Source organism: Pristis pectinata, chromosome 5 (assembly GCF_009764475.1).
Source record: "Pristis pectinata isolate sPriPec2 chromosome 5, sPriPec2.1.pri, whole genome shotgun sequence".
NCBI lineage: Eukaryota > Metazoa > Chordata > Chondrichthyes > Rhinopristiformes > Pristidae > Pristis > Pristis pectinata.
Window position 1 is genome coordinate 116,190,018 of NC_067409.1, and position 25,049 is coordinate 116,215,066.

The 25,049-nt window shown below is 42.6% G+C and overlaps 1 protein-coding gene across 1 annotated transcript in view; it reads right to left on the minus strand.

Moving 5' to 3' along the window:
* gpnmb (glycoprotein (transmembrane) nmb) overlaps positions 1–5,364 on the minus strand; it is a 52,741-nt gene extending 47,377 nt beyond the window's left edge. The window contains exons 1-2 of the mRNA XM_052015407.1: positions 5,157–5,364; positions 4,094–4,175 (exon numbers count right to left, since the gene is read on the minus strand). Coding sequence (XP_051871367.1) covers positions 4,094–4,169 — 76 coding nt within the window. The 5' untranslated portion in view covers positions 4,170–4,175; positions 5,157–5,364. The remainder of the gene's footprint in view (positions 1–4,093; positions 4,176–5,156) is intronic.
* Between the last annotated feature and the right edge of the window lie 19,685 nt (positions 5,365–25,049).

Sequence of the window (25,049 nt, forward strand, 5' to 3'; positions counted from 1 at the left end):
AACTGAAAACGATCTGAAACAGAACAGAAAATGCTAGAAATACTCAGCAGATCAGGCAGCATTTGTGGTTAGAAAACAGTTTGATGATCTTCCATGTGAACTGATGAAACTGATAATATTCAGAGCTGAAATGTGAGCTCTGTTCCTCTCCCCACAGGCGCTGTCTGACCTGCTGAGTACCTCTAACATTTTTGATTATTTTAGCACATTTCCAACTGCTGCTTTTTTGTATTAAAATAGTTGCCATGTTTCCTATTATGCAACAGTGATTAACATTCCTAAAGGTATTTATTCATAGTTACATACCTCTGGAGCTGCACCAAGGTTATAGAAAAGCTCTGTAAAGGCATGAGGTAATTTTATTTTTATATGCTCTTTAACCATACATGGTAGAAATGGAATACCCCCAGCAAGATATTAGTTTGTCCAAGGTCACTTGTGGTTAAAAAAAACTGCATAATATGAGCAAGTTAATTAGACTACTGCCACTAGCTGACCAAAAATTGGGAAGTCATGTTGCAGCTGTATAAAACTTTGGTTAGGGCTCATTTGGAGTCTTGTGTGCAGCTCTGATTGTCACAGTACAGAAAGGGTGTGGGATCTTTGGAGAGGGTGCAGAAGAGGTTCACCTTGATGCTGCCTGGATTAGAGAGTATTAGCTATGAGGAGAGGTTGTACAAACTTGGATTGTTTTCTCTGGACTGTCAGAGGCTGAGGGGCGACTTGATAGAAGTTTATAAAATTATGAGATTGGGCAGATAGTCAGAGTACCCAGGGTGGAAATATCAAATGCTATAGGGAATAGGTTTAAGGAGAGAGGGGGAAAGTTTAAAGGAGATTTATGAGGCAAGTTTTTACACAGGGAGTGGTGGGTGCCTGGAACGCAATACCAGGGGAAGTGGTGGGAGCAGGTATGATATCAACGTTTAAGAGGCATTTAGACAGGCACATGAACAGGCAAGGAATGGATGATATAGACCATGTGCAGACAGATGGGCTTAGTTTGGATTGGCATCATAATCAGCGCAGACATCATGGGCCAAAGGGCCTGTTCCTGTTTCTAAATGTTCTAAAATATCAGTCTGACCAAGCTCCCAGCAAGGATACTGATTTACATATTAAGATTAGATAATTTTATTAGTCACATGTACATTGAAACACACAGTGAAATGCATCTTTTGCGTAGAGGGTTCTGGGGGCAGCCCGCAAGTGTCACTAGGTTTCCGGAGCCAACATAGCATGCCCACAACTTCCTAACCCGTACGTCTTTGGAATGTGGGAGGAAACCGGAGCACCTGGAGGAAACCCACGCAGATACGGGGAGAAGGTACAAACTCCTTACAGACAGCGGCCGGAATCGAACACGGGTCGCTGCCGCTGTAAGCAGCAGGTGCTTTGCCTGGCCATCATCGAATCCTTTGAAATATCATTGAAATCCTCCCAATTGACACTAGTCCCACTCTGGAGGCCTTTAAAAGTGTAGGAGTAAAATTATAAGTAACAATTATTGATGTCACTCATGCCTTTATTCTGTGCAATCGTTCCAGCATCCCTACATTTTATTATCCCACTTGGATATTTGTAGCAGCACTGTATCCATCATGAACACAAAAACTTTAATTTGCACAGGAGAGAGAAAAAAGTTCAAATGGTACTGTGAGAACTGGGTTAAAATAGTGTGAGGAGCATTTGAAAAATATAACAAACTTCCTCAAAATAACAATGATTTTTTTAAAAAGAAGATTGAATTAAAGATCATCAGATACTGTCCAGCCAAAAGAGGAAAAATTCTGTAATCGTATTCATGTGACGATCAGTTGACTGAACATTTACAGAATATTAACAATGGGGAGCTGGCACAGTAACATGGCCAATTGTAAACATTTAGAACTGCATATGTAGTTGTGCTGTGCCAGTTTATTTTAAATGTTGTGAATTAAGAAGCTGTTACCCAATCTGTAATCTGTCTCAATAATGAAGTTCCAATAATTCGACTGGTCTTTATAATATAGCAAGCCATGTGACACTAATGGATGTTTGCAGCAGAGCCAAAGAGAAGCTATGTTTATGCTGTTCACTTCTACCAATATGAAGTGGCAGTGGGCAAAGCTCTGCCACTTCACAGTGTTATAAGTGAGCATAGCTGCTGATTTGCTTGCACCTGACCTCCAGGACATGGTACCAACCAATGATTCAACCCAGAATCAATTCATTGTTTCAAAGACTGAAAATGACATTGTACAGGATGATTATTTTATAAAGAAAAGCAAAATAGAAACTGGATATTCTACAGGTTTGTTACACTGTTGCTGAGAGAAGGCAAAACAAATTAAAGCTTGTACCAGCAGAAGACTTTGGCACTGCTTCTCCCAAAGTGCTGCAGTGGCAACACTAGTTCCATTTGAAAGGTTAAAAAAATTATTGCAATGTAAGCTCTGTAAAGGAGGAACCAACTTAGGGTTACAAATGATGGAGATAAGTGTAGGAGATTCAATTTGCTCTTCAAATCCTTGCCCAAATCAGCAGTGAATAATTATCAGTCAGTATTGATAATTGGAATCCTAAGACAGCTGCTAATACTCCTGTTACTGAGCTGAGAGGGCAATTTGAATCTATGATGCCTATTTGGTACACTGGCTATTATCAAAGTGCTTCAGCTCTGTAGCTCTATATATGTTCTAATGTCTGGTATGGTCTGGTATTTAAAATTGTACTAATGGATAAATTGTTACAGTAAATGCAATTTACAGTTAGATTACATGAATCACAACTGTTCTCACTATAAAATCCACTGAAATGTAAGCCTTGTGGAATGAGGTATAATTGTTTTTTTTATATATTTGCATACAGTCATAATTACTATTGTAAAACCTCTTTGGGCCTGAAAAAAATAGTTTTATTACTGTGAAATGCCATTCTCTCCATTCCATAATAAAAAATACATACTTTAAAAGAAAATGATTATCAAAATTTGGACACAAGAGATTTTCCAGATGCTGGAATCTGGAGCAACACACAAGATGCTGGAGGAACTCAACAGGTCGGGCAGCATCTGTGGAGGGAAATAAACAGTCGACGTTTCAGGTCGAGACCCTTCATCAGGACCGCTATCAAAGGTTATTCATGATTTTCCAGATTCTACATTAATCCAATGGTTATGTATAAATCTTACTTACACTTCCTGTAAGATTATTAAAATATTAATTAGAATCAGGGCTTTTTGATTTCTGTGACCATTCTTCAGACTGGCAGCTCAGTCTGCTTTTTTGATTCACTGTTCGCTGATCTCCCATTGATGGCATCATGTTGAAAGTCACATCTGAATAAGGGAATCCACAGAGTGGGTGCCGGATCTTCATGGACAACATTCTTTGGGGTAACCCTCGCTTTGTCCCCGAGCATAAAATCTAGGTCATTAGCACAAGGACAGAACAACTAGAGGTCTGTCTCCACGTACATTAACAGAGGTTCCATAACAATTTTTAGGACTGGCCAATCATGGACTTTGGCACAAGACTGGACCACCGGCCCCCAACCCCCACACCCCTAATTTCAGACTCTTCAAGTCCAGGCTATACTGAAGGAGTGCCGTTGTGTCAAAGATGCTTCAATTGAGACGTCGAAGGGAAATCCATCTGCCATATCAGGGGCATAAAGTAAGCCAAGCTATTACTTCAAGGTGGACAGGGAAGTTCTCTCCGCGGCCCTGCCCATTACTTATTCCTCAGTCGACGTGAGTAAAACAGGATCTCTGGTCATTGCCCTTTTTGCGACGGTGAGGCGGGCGACTGCTGTGCATAGGTTGTCATAACACTAGGACCACAGTTGACTAGCTGAAGAACTTCTGAAAGTGGTTCTTGCTTGTTTTATTTTATCAAAGTTTTTACGGTATCTCGCACATTCTTCGGCGTGAATAGGATCAGAATATGACGCCGGGGGTCGTTGTCCTTTATCTACCGATGATCATCAATATCATTTCGGATCAAACACGTCACCTTGTTAGATTCCGTTTTTGAAATACATTACATTATAATGCATTAAAATAGCATTGAGTTTTGAGTTAAGTCCTGACAAGTTTAAAAATAAAACTTACGCTTGCCGGCAGCTGTTTCGAGGACGGCGACGAGGAAGATGGTTCCAAATGCGGTGAGGAAGAGGTAGCCCTTCATGGTGAGCTGCAGGAATGGACACCTTCACTGGATTCCGTGCGGAGACCCTGGACTACACACTGCAGAAACTGACTGTGACCACTGTAACTCCCACTACAGCCTTACCCCCTCACCAACCCTTCCTAATCATATGATGAGTTTAATAAAAACCACTTGACTGCGGTCAACTCGCCCCAAATCACACACCTCATGGGTCTGAGTCATTGCCCGGATGGGTTCTGCAATCGGTTTATGATTTGAGGAAAAACTTAGATTAATGCCTCGGGGGCGTGAGATCGGAACAGAAAGTGCGGACCGAAGGTCTGCACAGTAACTGCGCTAGTTCTTCACTAAGAGAAATACACAAAAGATTGAGAACAGGCTTTCGATTTTGTTTGAGAAAACAGAATAAATCAAAGAAATTTACTGATTTTTGAGTGATTTTGGTGTGGGGCATTTGACAAACAGGAATAAAGGAATTTACAGTGCAAATTGCTTCACCTGAGAAGAGTTTGTGGAGCCTGAAGAGAATTCAAACTGGATTTACTGTGTTCATGGAAATAAGCAGCGTCACTAAAAGTCCATCCTTTTAATGCTAATTATGGAGAACCATGTAGTTATGATTTATTTCAAACTTGTACTGCAAATATTTTCTTGTCGGGTCCACTTTAAGGTTTAGTTTGATGCGCCTTATTTTAGTGGATTAAACCCACGTAGTCAGCAGTCGATTTCCCGAACTCGATAGTGAAACCACTGTTTGAAATGGGTTCTATAAAACGAATTGACAGAATGCTGAGGGATTAGCTGCTGCCGGTGTGAGATGTTACTGGATCCACTCACCCATGGTCCATCCATCAAACTGGTAATGTATATGCAGATGTCTCACCAACCCAACAAGTGTGATGCTACAACCATATACATCTCTCCTCCCTCCCCATTCCAATACACCAGAAAAACCTTTCCCTTGTGGACACCATTGTTCACTCTCCCAACTCCTCCAATACTCACTCCTTTTCCTACAGCAACTTCCTATCCCGCCAGAGGAGATACCACAACGCTTTACAGCGCCAGCGACCCGAGTTCAATTCCGGCTGTTGTCTCCAAGGAGTTTGGACCTTCTCCCCGTGTCTGTGTGGGTTTCCTCCCGGTGCTCCGGTTTCCTCCCACATTCCAAAGACGTACGGGTTAGGAAGTTGTGGGCATGCGGAAGCGTAGCGACACTTGAGGGCTGCCCCCAGAACATTCTACTCAAAGATGTATTTCACTGTGTTTGGATGTACATGTGACTAATAAAGATACCTTAAAGATAACTGGACTTGTACCTCTCCCTTCCCACCATTCAGGGACTCAAACACATCCATTCAGTCTGTAAATGTGATCCCTAGCATCTATCATTTGAATTCTCACCATCCCTGCTCTCACTATGACCTTTATGCCCTCAGCCTTCTACACTGTTGCAATGAAGATCAATGTAAACTCCAGGAATATTTTGCAGGTGCGCATAAATCAGCTTCTGAACTCAATAATGATTTCAACAAATCAGAGGGGCAGCTCTCACAATTTTGCATTTCATACTTGCAGCATCCACAATTTTTCTGATAATTTCAAATTATTCTGAATCTGCTGACTAAACTCTTACCATCCTATTTCACTTAACTATCACTCCTTTTCACATTTAATCATTCCCACCCTAGCAGAGAACTTTCTTCATGTTTGATCTGCCTCTCCCTTCCCCTCCCTCCATCTTAAACATGTTTATCCCCAACTTGTTCTATTTCTAATGAAAACATTAACCTGAGATGTTGTCTGTTCCATCTACATACACTTTCTGACGTGCTGCTCAGTTCCTGAAAACTCTGCATTCTACTTCAGATTTCCAACATCTAACAGAATTTTGCTTCTGAACAATGGAAAATACAGGTTCAGTCACTGAAACTGTTATTTACAGTAGTGTACAGAAAAAGTTACTTTCTCCCAATTGGCGAATCCCACTTTGCTTGTCTTTGCTCATTTATAACCTGTCACTTACATACTTATGAAAAAAAATTGACAAAATTGTTCAAAAATCTGTCGAAGATCGCAGAGGGACATTGATAGGATGCAGAGCTGGGTTGAGAAGTGGCAGATGGAGTTCAATCCGGAGAAGTGTGAGGTGGTACACTTTGGAAGTACAAACTCCAAGGCAGAGTACAAAGTTAATGGCAGGATTCTGGGTAGTGTGGAGGAGCAGAGGGATCTGGGGGTTCATATCCACAGATCCCTGAAAGTTGCCTCACAGGTGGATAGGGTAGTTAAGAAAGCTTATGGGATGTTAGCTTTCATAAGTCAAGGGATGGAGTTTAAGATCCGCGAGGTAATGATGCAGCATAAAACTCTGGTTAGACCACACTTAAAGTACTGTGTCCAGTTCTGGTCGTCTCATTATAGGAAGGATGTGGAAGCGTTGGAAAGGGTGCAGAGGAGATTTACCAGGATGCTGCCTGGTTGAGAGAGGATGCATTATGAGGAGAGACAAAGGGAGCTAGGGCTTTACTCTTTGGAGAGCAGGAGAATGAGAGGAGACATGATAGAGGTGTACAAGATATTGAGAGGAATAGATAGAGTGGACAGCCAGCGCCTCTTTCTCAGGGCACCAATGCTCAATACAAGTAATGGGTGGGAAGTTCAAGGGAGATATCAGAGGAAGGTTTTTTACCCAGAGAGTGGTTGGGGCATGGAATGCACTGCCTGGTGCGGTGGTGGAGGCAGGTACAGTGGTCAAATTCAAGGGATTGCTAGATAAGCATATGGAGGAATTTAAAATAGAAGGATATGTGGGGGGAAGAGGTTAGATAGTTTCTAGGTGAGGTTTAAAGGTCAGCACAATATTGTGGACCGAAGGGCCTTATTGTGCTATACTTTCTATGATTCTATGAAAAATTATATACTATAAAAAGTATAAACTAAAGCAAAGCTTCATAGAACTTAGTACAGCACAGAACAGGCCCTTCAGCCCACAATGTTGTGCTGACATAGCTAATCCCTCCTACCTACAGAGTGCCCATATCCCTCCATTTTCCTCTCAATAATGTGCCCATCCAAGACCCTCTTAAAAGTCCCCAATGAATCTGCCTCCACCAACCTATCAGGCAATACATTCCAGGCATCGACCCCTCTCTCAGTAAAAAACTTATCCCTCACATCTCTTCTGAACCTACCCCCTCTCGTCTTAAATGCTTGCCCTCTGGTATTGGATCACTCAATAATGGGGAAAAGATATTGCTTGTCCACCCTATCTATGCCCCTCATAACTTTATACACTTCTAACAGATCACCTCTCAGCCTCCACTGCTCCAGAGAAAAAAGCCCAAGTTTGTCCAGCCTGTACTGATTGCACATGCCCTCTAATCCAAGCAGCATCCTAGTAAACCTCCTCTGCCCCCTCCCTAAAGCCTCAATATCCTTCCTATAGTGAGGTGACTGGAATTGCATGCAATACTCTAAATGTGGCCTAACCAAAGTTCTATAGAAATGCGTCATAACTTCTTGACTCCTGTACTCAATACCTAGATTAATGAAAGCAAGCATTCCATAAGCCTTCTTAACCACCCTGTCTACCTGTGTAGCCACTTGCCACGAGTCATGGACTTGCATCCTAAGGTCTCTCTGTTCTTCAGCACTGTTAAGGGTCTTGCCCTTAAGAGTACTGCCTCTTGACATTAGTCCTACCAAGGTGCAACACCTCACATTTATCTGGGTTAAACTCCATCTGCCATTGCTCTGCCCACATCTGCAACTGCTCTATATCATGCTGTATCCATCAGCAGTCTTCTACACTATTCACAACTCCACCAATTTTGGTATCATCTGCAAACTTACTAACCCATCCATCAACATACTCATCCAGGTCATTTATGTACAGTACGTCACAAACAGCAGAGATCATCATACAGATCCCAGGAGATAATGTCATCTTATTGAGTAGAAGTGGGAGTAACAACTAAAAACAAATTGAAAAATTCATCCTGATATGATGGATAAATTATATAAATGTATGATAGCAGGTAGCTTCATGGTTGTCTAATTGAAGATGGCTAAAATCTATTCATATACTTCAGGAAATTAAATGTCGAATTGCCAAAGGTTAATGTACTTAAATCACAGAATAAAATCATAGAATTTTTATGACTTTTGAAGAAGCCATCAGGGCCAACAAGTCTCTGCCAGCTCTTTGTGGAGTAATCCAATTTTCAATTCCCCTTCTTTTCCTGTAGGACCAACAACATAGATTTTCTCAAGTGCTTATCCAATTCCCATCTGAAAGCCCTGATTGAGTGTTTCTAACAACCTTGTCTACAATGAGTTTCTGATCATAACTATTTGCTACATCAAAAAAGTTTCTTTTCTCATGTTCTCCCTTTATCTTTAGACCATCACCATAAATCTGTTCCTTGGCCCCTGAACCATCTAATACTGGAACCACTCTCTCTGTTTAACCCATCCTAATATTATGCCCCTCTATCAACATTCTTTGCCCCTGAAACAACCCCAGCTTCTTCTACCTAACTTTGTAGTTGAAATTTTGTATTCCAGGAACTATTTGGTAAACTTTTTCTGCACCGTCTCTTCAATCTTCAAATCCTTTCAAAAGTGCATTCATCAGAATTGGGCACAATGGTGTAGTTGTGGCCTAACAGTTACGAAATACAGGTTCAACATAATCTTTTGGCTTTTGAACTGCATGCTTCTATTTTTGAAGCTTGGGACCTCTCATATTTTACTAACCACACTTTCAACATATAATTTTCAGTGATCTATGCTTTGTACTCCCAGGTCTCTGTTTTTGGACATTCCATAGAATTGTGCCAATTGGACTACATCCCTCCTTGATTTTTCTACCAAAATGTAAACTTTCGCACTTCTCTGTACTTAATTTCCTTTGTCACTTGTCTGCTCATTCTGCCAGTCACCTGTCTTTCTGTAAGTCTGTTACTACTTTAATTCACTATCATTATCCTCCTAGTTTGAATCATACCATGGCTATCAGGTTTGCTGAACGAACCACACACAAGACCTAGGGATAGGAGTAGGGGAGGAGGGAGAAGGGAGGAGACTGTGGACCTTTTCTCTGGTCTGCAGAATTCTGTTCCACTTGGACCCCTCCCTTTGGCCTCTTGCCTTCTCCTAATCTATTCATTGCTAACTGCTGATGGAACCTTGATTTTACCATTCCCCTCACTTACTCTAACCTACCCCCTCCTGAACTAGCAGCACTCTGCTCACTAAGAACCAATCCTGTCATTGATATCAAACCAGCCAATAAGGGTGTCACTCAAGTCTGGTGAACTGACATCTCATTAAGGCTAAACATCAGCTCCCAGAGCAAGAACAGAGTTGCTGTTTTCCTTACTGTCCACCAGCTTCAACAAGTTTCCACCAGCAGTCATATATTCTATTCCAATCTCCTTTCAACATTTTGAAGGGATCACTCCCTTCACGAATCCCTGATCTGCTCTCCCATCCCTGCTACCACTCTGTCTTATGTCACTTTCCCAATATAACCGTAGGATTTGCAACACTTGACAATCAACACAGGTGCACCTCAAGGATGCGTGCATAGCCCTCTACTCTACTCTCTCTACACTCATGACTGTGTGGCTAGGCACAGCTCAAACACCATCTATAAATTCACTGATGATTTCACTGTTGTTGGTAGAGTCTCTGATGGTGATGAGGAGGCATACGGGAGTGAGATCGATCGGCTGGTTGAGAGGAGTCGCAACAACAACCTTGCACTCAACATCAGCAAGATCAAGGAACTGACTGTGGACTTCAGGAAGGGGAAGTTGAGAGAACATACACCAGTCCTCAGAATGTCAGAATTTCTCAGGAGGTCAGGCAGCATCTGTGGAGGGAGAAACAAGAGTTAATATTTTAAGTCAATGACCTTTCATCTGCTGAAAATTACTTTTGAAATGCAGTTAAGCAGCAATGTAGGGGTGCTGCCTTTCTGCTGAGAGGTCCTCCTGGGAAACATAAAAGATCACAAGGCACTGCTTGAAGGAAGGCAGGGCAGATGTTCCAGCCATACTTATCCCACATTGAACATCAAAAACAAATTACATGATCCACAATGTCATTACTGTTTGTAGATCTTAACTTCTTAGAAATCCCCTAAATTTTAATTGTGCTTCTAAAATAGTTACTAGATGTAAAACCTTTTTGAAAGTCCTAAGAATGTAAAATGCACAAAATAAACGTCCTTCCTCTCAGCAATACAGTGCTCTGGTATAGGCCTTAGGACCCAGAGGGGGATTGAACCAAGAGGCAATGGGATACCACTAAGCCAATTGCTATTGGGAAAACATCCTGTCAAATGGAAAGAGTCCAGCCTAGGTAATGAAGCTTATCACTGAACAGTGTTTGTCACTTATTTTTGATGGGGGAGTCACATCAATTGAGCATCTGTCCCACAGCAACTTTTCTTCCTGTGACTTCTCTATCTCCATCCCTAGAGATAGGTCAGTAATGTTCATTATAAGTTCCTCCCACCCTGCTTCCTACAGGGCTCCAGTCCATTCTGACAGCTTTCCTAGCTCCGTTGTATCTGTTCTGATATTTTCCACAGCAGCACTTCTGAGATGCTTCCTTTCTCCTTCACCCCCAGCATTGTTGACAGGGCTTTCAACTGTGTCTGTTCCATTTCCTTTCCTCCCACCCTAAAGCACTGTTAGGGGTCCCCTTGTCCTCATTTTCCACTCTACCAGCCTCTTTCCCCATGAATCATTCTCTATTATTTAATATGATGCCTCCACCAGACACATATTCCTCCCTCCTCCGTTTCCACTGTCCTGAATTGGATTGTTCCCTCTGCAACTCCCTGGTTTATTCCTTCATCTCTACCAACATCCATTCCCTTTCTCAAGGCACCTTTTCTACAACCTCTGGAGATGCAGCACCTCTTCCCTTCCTACCACCCAGGGACCCAAACAATCCTTCCAAGTGAAATTGCAATGTACTTCTACTTCCAGTAGAGCATATTGCATCCCATGCTCACAGTGTGGTCTCCTCTATATTAGAAAAAAACAAATGGAGATTGGGTGATCACTTTGCAGAGCAGCATTCAGTGACAAAGGTGACTTTGGGTTTTCAGTTGTCTGTCTCCATCCACTCCCAATCTGACCTATATTTCCAATGTTTCCCTGTGTAAACATGAGGAAAGGCATCTCATCTTTTGATGAAGCATGTTCCCACCTTTGGGACTCAACACTGAATTCAACAATTTCAGATAGCTAGCCTTTCCAGTTTGTTTCAGAACTGCCTGTTTCTGATCAATGGTCATTAGCATACAACATGAACCTCTATTTTATCTCACTGTAGTTACTGTCTGAATTGTTGGGTATTTCAAAAAATTTTTGTTTTTATTCTGTATTTAAGGAAGTTTATTTAAAATCCTCATTGTGAAATCATAAATCAGTTCCAGCACTTTTTTCCCTTCTCTCCTCTATCTATTTTAATATCTTTTTATTTACATCTCCTTCCAGACAGATCATTCATGATTAACAAGCTTCACTATCCTCTCAGCTGGCACCAGCAACACGTGTGTGATTCAAACCCTTTTGACAGATATTCCCGTAGTTCTCTCCACACGTCCTCCATCTCTGCAGCTTAAAACATGTTTGATTTCTAACTTTTCCTAGTTCAGATGAAAGGTCATTGACCTGAAACATTAACTGTTTCTCTTGTCACAGGTAATGAATATTTCAAGCATTTTCTGTTCAAATTCTATATTTAAGAATGCTTATTTTACTTGAAAACTTCATTTTGAAATCCAAAATGTGTTTTGAACAAAGAAAAGCACAAATGAATGTTGGGAATCTTTTTCTTATATCATTAACAGAAAACTCATTTATGCTTAGCGCTAAAGTATTAGATTCCACCCATTATTGGAAACTTACCCAATATACTTCAGGCTGTACACGAGAAACAGATTTTGATAGATACCAAATGTTAGAACGTAGAACATAGAAAAACTACAGCACAATTCAGGCCCTTCGGCCCACAAAGCTGTGCTGAACATGTCCCTACCCTAGAAATTACTAGGCTTACCCATAGCCCTCTATTTTACTCAGCTCCATGTACCTATCTAACAGTCTCTTGAAAGACCCTATCGTATCCGCCTCCACCACCGTTTCTGGCAGCCCGTTCCACGCACTCACCACTCTCTGAGTAAAAAACTTACCCCTGACATCTCGTCCATATCTACTCCCCAGCACCTTAAACCTATGTACTCTTGTGGCCACCAATTCAGCCCTGGGGGAAAGCCTCTGACTATCTACCCGATCAATAACTCTCATCATCTTATACACCTCTATCAGGTCCCCCCTCATCCTCCATCTCTCCAAGGAGAAAAGGCAGAGTTCCCTCAACCTGCTTTCATAAGGCATGCTCCGCATTCCAGGCAGCATCCTTGTAAATTTTCTCTGCACCCTCTGTATGGCTTCCACATCTTTCCTGTAGTGAGGCGACCAGAACTGAGCACAGTACTCCAAGTGGGGTCTGACCAGGGACCTATATAGCTGCAACAATACCTCATGGCTCCTAAATTCAATTCCCCGATTGATGAAGGACAATACACCATATGCCTTCTTAACCACAGAGTCAACCTGCGCAGCCGCTTTGAGTGCCCTATGGACTCGGACCCCAAGATCCCTCTGATCCTCCACACTGCCAAGAGTCTTACCATTAATACTATATTCCACCAACATATTTGACCTACCAAAATGAACCACTTCACACTTATCTGGGTTGAACTGCATCTGCCACTTCTCAGCCCAACTCTGCATCCTATCTATGTCCCTCTGTAACCTCTGACAGCCCTCCAAACTATCCACAACACCCCCAACCTTCGTGTCATCTGCAAACTTACTAACCCACCCCTCCACTTCCTCATCCAGATCATTTATAAAAATCACAAAGAGTAAGGGTCCCAGTACAGATCCCTGAGGTACACCACTGGTCACCGACCTCCACTCAGAATACGACCCTTCAACAACCACTCTTTGCCTTCTGTGGGCCAGCCAGTTCTGGATCCACACTGCAATGTCCCCTTGGATTCCATGTCTCCTCAGCTTCTCCACAAGCCTCGCATGGGGTACCTTATCAAACACCTTGCTGAAATCCATATACACTACATCTACTGCTCTCCCTTCATCGATGTGCTTAGTCACATCCTCAAAAAAATCAATCAGGCTTGTAAGACAGGACCTGCCCTTGACAAAGTTATGCTGACTATTCCTAATCATATTATACCTCTCCAAATGTTTATAAATCCTGCCCCTCAGGATCTTCTCCATCAGCTTACCAACCACTGAGGTAAGATTCACTGGTCTATAATTTCCTGGGCTATCCCTACTCCCCGTCTTGAATAAGGGAACAACATCCTCAACCCTCCAATCTTCCAGAACCTCTCCAGTCTCCATCAACGACGCAAAGATCATCGGCAGAGGGTCCGCAATCTCCTCCCTCGCCTCCCACAGCAACCTGGGGTATATCTCATCTGGTCCCGGCGACTTATCTAACTTGATGCTTTCCAAAAGTTTCAGCACCACCTCTTTCCTAATATGTACATGCTCAAGCTTTTCAGGCTGCTGCAAGTCCCCACTACAATCCCCCAGATCTTCTTCCATAGTGAATACTGACGTAAAGTATTCATTAAGTACCTCCATTATTTCTTCCAGATCCATACACACTTTCCCACTGCTGCACTTGATAGACCCTATCCTTTCGCATCTCATCCTCTTACTCTTAGATTTGCCTCTTATATTCAAATAAATATAAGCAAACCATTGCATTTAACTGTATTTGGAGAGTTAAAGGCTATTTTACTGCCACTCATTTATGTCTTCAGTGGTTTACTGTCTTTAGTGTGCCGCTCAAGTGCTATCCTCAGGGTGAAAAATAATCACCCTTATCACCTCTCTAATCCCTATTCTAATTATATTAATCTATGCTCCCAATTTATGATCTCTGCCCCTCATAATATTACAGCTCAGTTAAGTCTCCCCCTCCCCACCAACCCCTGGCCTCCTCTGATCCAAAAAAAGCAGCTCCATTTTAACCAGTCTTTCACATAGTGTAGTTACAATTTTCCACTCCTGGCAACATGTTTGTAAATCTCTACTGCATTCTCTCCATCGCAACCACACCCAAGTTTCATCCTAATTTTACTCTCATCTATTAAGTTCTATATTTTTACACCCCCTTTACAGCACACTGACTCATTTGCATTCTATCCAGCTCATTTGAAAGTTCAAATTTCTGAATCAAGCAATGCCCTAGGGGAAAATGGAAATGATGTTCATTATAAAGTCGGGTGAAGAGCTTTGCAATTAAACAGCAGCTTACGTTTCAACACATGGGAACTCAAGTTCAGAGATTTCAAAGAGTTTTTTGTTCTGTGTTGGGAAACAAACAGAAGCCTTGGAAATTGCAATACAACTTTGGAATACTTGCAGGCATATTTCATTGAATTCTGTGCTCTGATCTTCTGAATAAAGACTCTTTTGATTGCCTGATATTGCTGTAAAAATGCATAAGTAGTTAGTTGATGGAAGCCTCGTGAAGAAATAATCACTCTCAGATGACCAACTCTTCAATAATGCTGTTTATGTTGCTACCATATCAAATTAATTCTTTGATATTACAGGGCAATTTAACCTTTTGAAAACTAATACTGAATAAATGATGCTTGGGACAACAGCACAGCTCATGAAGCTGCTGCCTCACAGCTCCAGTGACTGGGTTCAATCCTGGCCTCCAGTGCTATGTGGAGTTTGCACATTCTCCATGTGACTGCATGAGATAGCTCCACTTTCTTTGGATCAAAGACGGATGAGAGGAGTCTTAACTGAGGTGTCTGAAATTACAAGTTTTGTAGATAAAATGACCATTTCCTCTAACACAGAGGTCATAAATCTGGGTGCTGTGGCTCCGCCCACATCCCATAGACATGTGGGTTGGTAGGGCCACTGTGAAATTGTCCCTTGCGTGTAAGTAGGTGTTAAAATCTGGGAGAACGTGGGGAGGAACAAAATGAGATTAGTGTAGGGGGAAGATACATTAGGTACATTTAAGAGACTCTTAGCCACATGAATGATAGAGAAATGGAGGGCGATGTGGGAGGGAAGGGTTAGATAGATCTTAGAGCAGGATAAAATGTCGACACAACATCGTGGGCCGAAGGGCCTGTACTGTGCTGTAGTGTTCTATGTTCTAGTAAATAAAGGAGGGAGTTGAAAGATGGAGTGAGACACAGAGGGAGTGAGAGAGTGAGAAAACGAGAGAAAACCCAACCCTCCTGTCTCCTTTTAAAATAACACTGTCCTCTCTTCCTTTCCACTCAAGTGATATGCCTGGTCTACGAGAAGTTCTGTATTCCAAAGTCTGCTGCTCTCTGGCCAGAAAAAATAAAGTCTGCTTTATTCCCGGAGTGTATCAATGATCAGAATCAGAATTATTATCACTGACATATGACATGAAATTTGCTGTTTAGTGGCAGTACAGTGCAAGACATAAAAATCTATAAATTACAAAATTAAATAATTAGTGCAAAAAAATAATGAGGTAGTGTTCATGGACCGTTCAGAAATCTGACAGCTGAGTGGAAGAAGCTGCTCCTGAATCATTGAGTGTGGGTCTTCAGGCTCCTGACCCTCCTCCCCGATCGTAGTAATGTGAAGAGGGCATGTCCCAGGAGGTGAGGGCCCTTAATGATGGATGTCACTTGCTTGAGGCACCACCTCTTGAAAACATCCTCGATGGTGGGGAGGGTTGTGTCCGTAATGGAGCTGGCTCATCTACAACCCTCTGCAGCCTCTTGTGATCCTGCATATTGGAGCCTCCATACAGGCGGTGATGCAGCCAGTCAGAATGCTCTCCACCGTACATCTGTAGAAATTTGTAAAAGTCTTTGGTGACAAACCAAATCTCCTTAAACTAACAAACCAGAGCTACATGCCTTCTTCATGATTGCAGCAATGTGTTGGACCCAGGACAGATCCTCTGAGATGCTGACGCTTAGGAACTTGAAGCTGCTCACCCTTTCTATCAGTGACCCCTCAATGAGGACTGGTGTGTGTTCTCCCAACTTCCCCTTCCTGAAGTCCACAATCCCTTTTGATTTCCCTTTTGCAGCTGTGAACAGCAACTGAGATATTGCAAATATCAATGTCAACAAAACAAAAGAGCTTGACATTGACTTCAGAAGGGGGCGGTGTACACGCACCCGTCTACATCAATGGTGCTGAGGTCGAGAGGGTTGAGAGCTTCAAGTTCCTGGGAGTGAACATCACCAACAGCCTGTCCTGGTCAAATCATGCAGATGCCATGGCCAAGAAAGCTCACCAGCGCCTCTACTTCTACTTTGGTTTGTCCCCTTTGACTCTCACCAACTTCTACCGATGTACCATAGAAAGCACCCTATCTGGATGTATCACGGCTTGGTACGGCAACTGCTCTGCCCAGGACCACAAGAAACTGCAGAGAGTTGTGGACACAGCCCAGTGCATCACGGACACCATCCTCCCCTCCTTGGACTCTGTCTTTACCTCTCGTTGTCTTGGTGAAGCAGCCAGCATTGTCAAAGACCCCACCCACCCAGGACATTCTCTCTTCTCTCCTCTTCCATCAGGTAGAAGATACAGGAGCCTGAGGGCACGTACCACCAGACTCAAGGACAGCTTCTACCCCACTGTGATAAGACTATTGAACGGTTCCCTTATACAATGAGATGGACTATGACCTCACGATCTACCTTGTTGTGACCTTGCACCTTATTGCACTGCACTTTCTGTGTAGCTGTGACACTTTACTCTGTACTGTTATTGTTTTTACCTGTACTGCCTCAATGCACTCTGTAGTAACTCGATGTAACTGCACTGTGTAATGAATTGACCTGTACAATTGGTTTGTAAGACAAGCTTTTCACTGTACCTCAGTACAAGTGACAATAATAAACTAATACCAACACCAATACCAACCAGCCTAGAAGGATCCCAATGTGTAGAATTTCACTGTTGTTGGCAGCCACTTGGAATGAAGCACTTGCCCCACTGAGGAAGCAGTCGTGGCAGGTTTCAACGAGAACATCCTCACTAAAACACTGATAAACACTGAGATTCAGCTGCAGAACTGCTGCCTGGCCTTCTGCTGAGAGCTCATCTCTGCTTCCTGATCCACCTTCTTCCAGCAGTTTATTTATGAAAGCTGTGGTAATAAACTCACATTCCAGTACCCTTGACACAACTTTTGATCACAGAAATGAACCTAAGCCCTAATACTATACATTAGAACCAATCCCATGGATGCCAACAAATAATTGGTCATGACTAATTTTCTGCCAGTGTTATATAGGCTGGTGCATAAGAAATGGTATAAGAAATAATATGACTGCATGGTGTAATTGAAGAACAAATGTAGTCTTTAAATGGTAACATACAAGTTCAAAACACAAAAAGGTAACTTATAATCAAGGGTAAACTGACGCATAGAAATCTATGATTCTGATTCTAGAAATAGGTCAAGAAAGGAGTTCTAATTAACACAGTCTAATAAGCACAAGAACCTTTATAAAAGCAATCTGAAAATCAGAAATATTAACTGCAAATACTCAAAAGACTCAGGTCAGTTTGAATCAATGGAGAATTTAAGTTCAGGTTGGTAATCTTGCTATGGAATCATACAAAAATATGTTATGGCATTCATATGCATTTCTATTAGTTAGAAATTGTAAATAACAAGCTTCATAGCACCAGTCATAAATGAATGTACTTATGACTGAGAGAGGGGTGCCTGGGCTTACATTAATTTGTGCAACTACGTCATACTACATTCACATTAGTAATAACTGTTTCTTGTGCTCCTTAACCATCATGTAATCATTAAAAATATAGAAAATCACATGATCAGACTAACAATCTAGCAAGCAGAAATCTAATATTGTTATATTTGGCTTTTCTGATTCGATTTCATTTTTGGTTACCTGGTTAAACTCGAAATATTGTGATTAGATTATTCAAATTTTAATCATTTTAGCAGGAAGGATATTGATATGAATTGGAAAATTTCCCCCAACATGACAGCCAGTAAAACTGGAGAAATATCATAATTTTTTAAGAGAACTAGTTCTGAACATGCAGAAGAACCACTAATAATGTCAAGATCTGTTACTGATTTGTTCAGTGTAAATTTGGACATTATTGTAACCAAAGACATTATCTTTACATGGTCTTCAGATTAACTCTAACTGAAACCAAATGTAAATGTAAAGTTTTCACAAAAGTACTGTATATTTCAGTCATGTAAGCTATTTTGTTTTTGGGAAACAGGATTGGCTTTCACAGGCTTTTGGCCCTGCATTGTACAGACGATTCAAGGTAATAAACTCACTTCTTTTGCTTGGAATTCTGAAGAGAAGCACTGGCCTCTTCACTGCTTTTTTTATTCAGTCTTCAGAACATGGGCATCACTCGCTAAACCAGCAGTTAATTTTTTTTCTGTCAAAAATAGTTTTTTGATAATACAGCAAGTATAGTCAGTGCACATCTTTCTCTAGTCATTGCACCGTCAACTCAATGTATTTTTACAATGTGTCAATGCACCCATATTTCCTCCATCGGTGAAGCATTTGAGAGACTATTATACAGGGCCCTGCCCCTCAGCGTATAGTGGCAGCAGGATCCTACACTCTGGTCCTTCCCCACAATGCTTTTGTACTGGCTGCACCAAGCTTCAGTACGCCCCTCAGCACATACTTGGAATCTGCCAGCTAAGCCAATATTTATTCCCCATCTCAAACTGTCCCCTGCTTGCTAATCCATTTGAGAGGATATTTAAGAGTCAGCCATATTGCAATGTGTCTGAAGTCACATTTAGGTCAGACAGGGCAAGGATGGTAGAGATCTTCCACTCCTGAACAACAGGGAATCTGGTGCATTTTTAGTCATTATTACTACTATTAGTGGGTTTGTGGTCATTATTACTAATGACTCACATTTTATTTTTGAATACCTGATTATTAATTGAATTCAAATTCCAATGTTAGCATTTGAACTCAGGTCTCTGATAGTCCAGTCTTCAGGATTATTCATTTGATAACTTAAACACTGCACCACAACTGTGCTCCCAGAAAAACTTCAAAACATGGTTAAATTGATTCTGAACCATTCACACTAACAAGACTGTAAAATCTGATCCTTTATGGTTAATTGTCACGAATCTGGAAAATTGATCCTGTGGGCTAAACACAAACGTTTTTCCAAATTCAAAGAGCCTTTGTCATTTAGTAGTTAAGCAGCAAACTATATTACTAATCAAATGTCAGCATTTATGACATCATTTATAACCACATTCACAGATGTTGGCAGTGAGGAAAATCAAAGACCTCAGCCTCAGATTTCACACACCATAATGTCTTAAGATTTGACATGTTTTAAAAATCATAGAATTTTCACTCCAACATTCTTGTAGCAAATTAATGTAATATTGAGAAGGAGAAATTCCATGGGTTTTTAGTTACATACAGGACAGGAAAGGGGCAAGTATAAAAATATAAGATATGTGATAAGTATTGGTAATTGAGACTTCAGGATAAACTATACCCAATTATAAAATGACTATTGCCTGCAGAACCTTGCAAACTTTACAACGTAATTTTATTGACAGCTGGTGGTCTTTATTTAAAGAAAGCTGACAAGATCTCATCCTTCTTACCAGAGAGCACAGGTATAGTGAACATGATTTTGCAAGAGTTGCAAGCTTCCCCATGGTCCAAGGCACATGTGGCAGTTCAGATGCATCACAGCCATTATGAATTTGATAGCCTTAATATCCAAATCATATATGGCAGTGTGCAGTAGCACACAGCTCAATGCAACTTATTCTACAGCTGCCATTCTATAGCAGCCCACCATGCCACCTACATGCAAGCTATGACAGCAAACCAAAGGGCTACTTACTGATGACTTGGCACTTGATTCTACTGTACAATGCACTTGCCCTCCACCACCATTTCAGAGAGCAAGAGAGCCAGAGAGCAAATGCAGAATGGAGTTGGGGGGGGGGGGGGGGGTGGTGGAGAGGGAGGGAGAAACAGAGAAAGTGGTGGCAATCAAGACAGCCCCCATCTTGCTGAACTGCCAGTAAATTCAACTACACTATACCAACCTTCCCTCTGTTGTTGACTAATTACACCATCCACACGGACATGATGACAAAATAGACATCAACACAAAATCAACATCCCAAACCACAAACCAAAGCATCAACAAATCACCCTTATACATTTTGCATTCCTCACTCCTGTCCTCTTTGGAGGTCATTTGATAACTGTTAGTCAGTGCATCCAGACTTCACCTCTTAGCTTACCTCTGCATTACACAAAACATCCATGGCTGAGGGGGTTAAGCTGCCTGCCAATGCACTTCATCTACTTGCTTATCTATCACTAGTTCTTAGCTTTCTGATAGATACATATGGTGGGGGTGGGGGTGGAGGCAAAATAGGAAGAAGGAAAAACAAGCAAATGTTGTTTGATAAATCAAAGGGGCTGCTGGATAATGGGCAAGTGGGATGTGAGGAGGGCAGTTAAGTGTGAGCACGCAGTCACCTTTTATTGGCCCAGCCGCATTGCTGGCCACACAGTGATGGCTTCTGCAAAGATCGTAAACACTCTTTCCTCCTGGACTGAAGTAAAACCCAGTCTGATTCCTGGTTAATTGCTCTCTCTGGTTGTGTGACATTTTATCCTGTTTGAGTAAAGAATGCACAATATGCTTGGATAATGTTCATGCCATGCTTGAACAGGGGGCAGTATGAACAAGATGAGAAGTTATGGGTTTGAGATTTACAGACATGCTAAGCAAAACAAAATGTAATCATGCTGCTCTTAAGTTATCAAACTCTTACCAGAAGCTCCCACAGTTATCACCTTTCATTCAAATTAGAGCAAATGACCCTTGGTGACTCCTTGGACCTGCTTCAGATTTTTATGGCAAGTGCAAGACGCAAGTGTGCAACATTTAGACGAACACTGCCCCCCGCCCCCCCACGCGCTAAATTCAATCTGATACTGCTGCCTAACTATAAACATTGCTACTAACAATATTGAAATATTCACCATCACATTCTTATCCAAGCTTCTGGTTTTGCCTTCATTATCCTTGAAAATCCACACCTGTAAAACTGAGCTATTCATCCAGAAAAAAAGATGAGCAATGGCTAACTGCAACAATCAGAACCATTCAGATGCCCAAACTATTTTTTAGAGCTGCTGATTTTAATCAAGGACATTCAGCAGGGACGTCAAAGGTTAGCTGTGTTCCTCAGCTGTTTTAGTGGTTATTGTTTTGGGAGAAATTATTGTCTGGATTCCTGATTAGTTGCTCCATAACTTTTAAAATTGTCATGGACAGGGACAGGTGCAGAGAGGACAAGAAGATATTTAATTGGGGAAGGGTGAACTATGAGGCTATAAGGAAAGAACTTGGGAGTGTAAATTGGGATGTCCTTCTTGAAGGGAAATGTACTATGGAGATGTGGTCGATGTTCAGGGATCTTATGCATGATGTCAGGGATAAATATGTCCCAGTGAGGCAGAGAAGGAATGGCAGGGTGAAGGAACCGTGGGTGACAAGAGAGGTGGAACGACTAGTTAGGGAGAAGAAGGTAGCATACATTAGGTATAAGCAGCAAGGTTCAGACAGGGCCCGTGAGGAATATAGAGTAGCGAGGAAGGAACTTAAGAAAGGGCTGAGGAGGGCTAGAAGGGGACATGAAAAGGCGTTGGCTAGTAGGGTTAAGGAAAATCCCAAGGCCTTTTTCACGTATGCGAAGGGTAGGAGGATGGCTAGGGTAAAGGTGGGTCCGATTAAAGACAAAGGTGGGAGAATGTGCCTGGAGGCGGCGGAAGTGGGAGAAGTTCTCAATGAGTACTTCTCTTCGGTATTCACCAAGGAGAGGGGTCTTGATGACGCGGAAGGGAGTGCTGGTAAGGGTAATGTTCTCGAGGTTGTAGATTTCAAGAGAGAGGATGTGTTGAAGTTGTTAAATAATATCAAGACGGATAAATCTTCAGGGCCTGACAGGATATTCCCCAGGCTGCTTCGAGAGGCAAGGGAGGAGATTGTTGAACCGCTGGTAAGGATCTTTGAGTCCTTGTTGTCCACGGGGATGGTGCCGGAGGATTGGAGGGTGGCGAATGTTGTTCCCTTGTTCAAACAAGGTAGTAGGGATAGTCCAGGGAATTACAGACCGGTGAGCCTTACGTCTGTGGTGGATAAGCTGTTAGAAAGGATTCTAAGGGATAGGATCTATGAACACCTGGAGAATCATGGACTGATTAGGGACAGCCAGCATGGCTTTGTGAAGGGAAGATCTTGCCTCACAAGCCTGATAGAGTTCTTTGAGGAGGTGACCAGGAAGATTGATGAGGGTAGTGCAGTGGATGTGGTCTATATGGATTTTAGTAAGGCGTTTGATAAGGTTCCTCACGGTAGGCTTCTTCAGAAGGTCAGAGACCAAGGGATCCAGGGAAGCCTGGCTGTGTGGATTAGGAATTGGCTTGCCTGTAGAAAGCAGAGGGTTGTGGTGGAGGGAGTGCCCTCGGATTGGAGGGCAGTGACTAGTGGTGTCCTGCAGGGATCTGTTCTGGGACTTCTACTTTTTGTGATATTTATAGATGACTTAGATGAGGGGGTGGAAGGCTGGGTTAGTAAGTTTGCGGACGACACTAAGATCGGTGGTGTTGTGGATAGTGTGGAGGGCTGTTGGAACTTACAGAGGGATATTGATAGGATACAGAGCTGGGCTGACAAGTCGCAGATGGAGTTCAACCTGGAGAAGTGTGAGGTGGTACACTTTGGAAGGACAAACTCCAGAGCAGAGTACAAGGTAAATGGCAAGGTACTTGGCAGTGTAGAGGAGCAGAGAGATCTGGGGGTTCATATTCACAGTTCATTGAAAGTTGCCTCACAGGTGGATAGAGCAGTTAAGGTGGCCTATGGGATGTTAGCTTTCATAAATCGTGGGATTGAGTTTAAGAGCCGCGAAGTGATGATGCAGCTTTACAAAACTCTAGTTAGACCACACTTAAAGTACTGTGTTCAGTTCTGGTCGCCGCATTATAGAAAGGATATGGAGGCGTTGGAGAGAGTGCAGAGGAGATTTACCAGGATGCTGCCTGGATTAGAGAGTATTGAATATGAGGAGAGGCTTAAGGTGCTAGGGCTTTATTCACTGGAAAGGAGGAGGATGAGAGGAGACATGATAGAGGTATATAAAATATTGAGAGGAATAGATAGACAGTCAGCGCCTCCTTCCCAGGGCACCAATGCTCAAGACAAGAGGGTATGGCTTTAAGGTTATGGGTGGGAGGTTCAGGGGAGATGTCAGGGGGAGGTTTTTCACCCAGAGATTGGTTGGTGCATGGAATACACTGTCTGGGGTGGTGGTGGTGAAGGCAGATACATTGAACAGGTTCAAGAGCTTGCTGGATAGGCATATGGAGGAATGTGAGATAGAGGGATATGCGGGAGGAAAGGGTTAGATAGTGTGAGGGTGGTTTGATGGACGGCACAACATGGTGGGCCGAAGGGCCTGTTTTGTGCTGTATGGTTCTATGGATGGCTAAAAGGCAATGACTGCAGTGTAAATGAATTTTTGTAATGTATTCAATGTCTAACTGGAGACTGGATATCAAAATACATGCATACAATCTTAAGCAAGCAGCAGCATGAATAGAATGTTGGTCAAAAGGCAGAAAGAAAATGCAAAATTATATGGATGCCTCTCAGGTTGCAGTGTTGCAATTACTATGGAGTATAGTGGTGTACTACAGGGGTCATTCAAGACATTGCTAGATAAGCATATGGAGGAATTTAAAATAGAGGGATATGTGGGAGGAAGGGGTTAGATAGTCTTAGGCGAGGTTAAAGGTCGGCACAACATTGTGGGCTTAAGGGCCTGTACTGTGCTGTACTATTCTACAATTCTATGAAACCCTCCTCAACAGCTCGAGCAAACTTGCCCGCAAGAACATTGGTCTCTCTCGAATTCAGGTGTAACCCGTGCCTTTTGTACAGGTCATACCTTCCCCAGAAGAGATCCCAGTGATCCCCAGATCTGAAACCCTGCCCTCTGCACCAGCTCATCTGCCACATCTTCCTATTCTTAACCTCACTGGCATGTGGCACAGGCAGCAATCCAGAGATTACCACCCTTGAGTTCCTGCTCTTTAGCTTCCTTCCCAACTCCCTATATTCCCTCTTTAGGACTTCATCCCTTTTCCTATGTCGTCGGTACCAATGTGTACCATGACTTCTGGCTGCTCTCCACCCCCCTTAAGAATGCTGTAGACTCGCTCAGAGACATCTCTGACCCTGGAATCTAGGAGGCAACATACCATCCGGGAGTCTCGTTCTCGTCCACAGAATCTCCTATCTGTTCCTCCAACCAATGAATTCCCTTTCACTGCTGGAGTCCTCTTCTCCCCCATTACCTTCTGTGCCACAGAGTCAGACTCAGTGCCAGAGACCTGGCCACTGTGACTTTCCCCTGGTAGGTCATCCCCCTTGGCAGTATCCAAAACTATATACTTGTTATTGAGGGGACCAGTTACAGGGGTGCCCTGCACTGACGGCCTATTCCCTTTCACTCCCCTGACGGTCACCAACCTACCAGCATCCAGCAACCTAGGTGTAACTGCCTCCCGGTAACTCCTGTCTATCATCCCCTCAAGTTTCCCAAATGATCTGCAGTTCATCCAGCTCCCTAACACGGTCTGTGAGGAGGTGCAGCCGAATGCACTTCTTGCAGGTGTAGTCATCAGGGACACTGGGAGGTCTCGCTGACTTCCAACATCCTGCA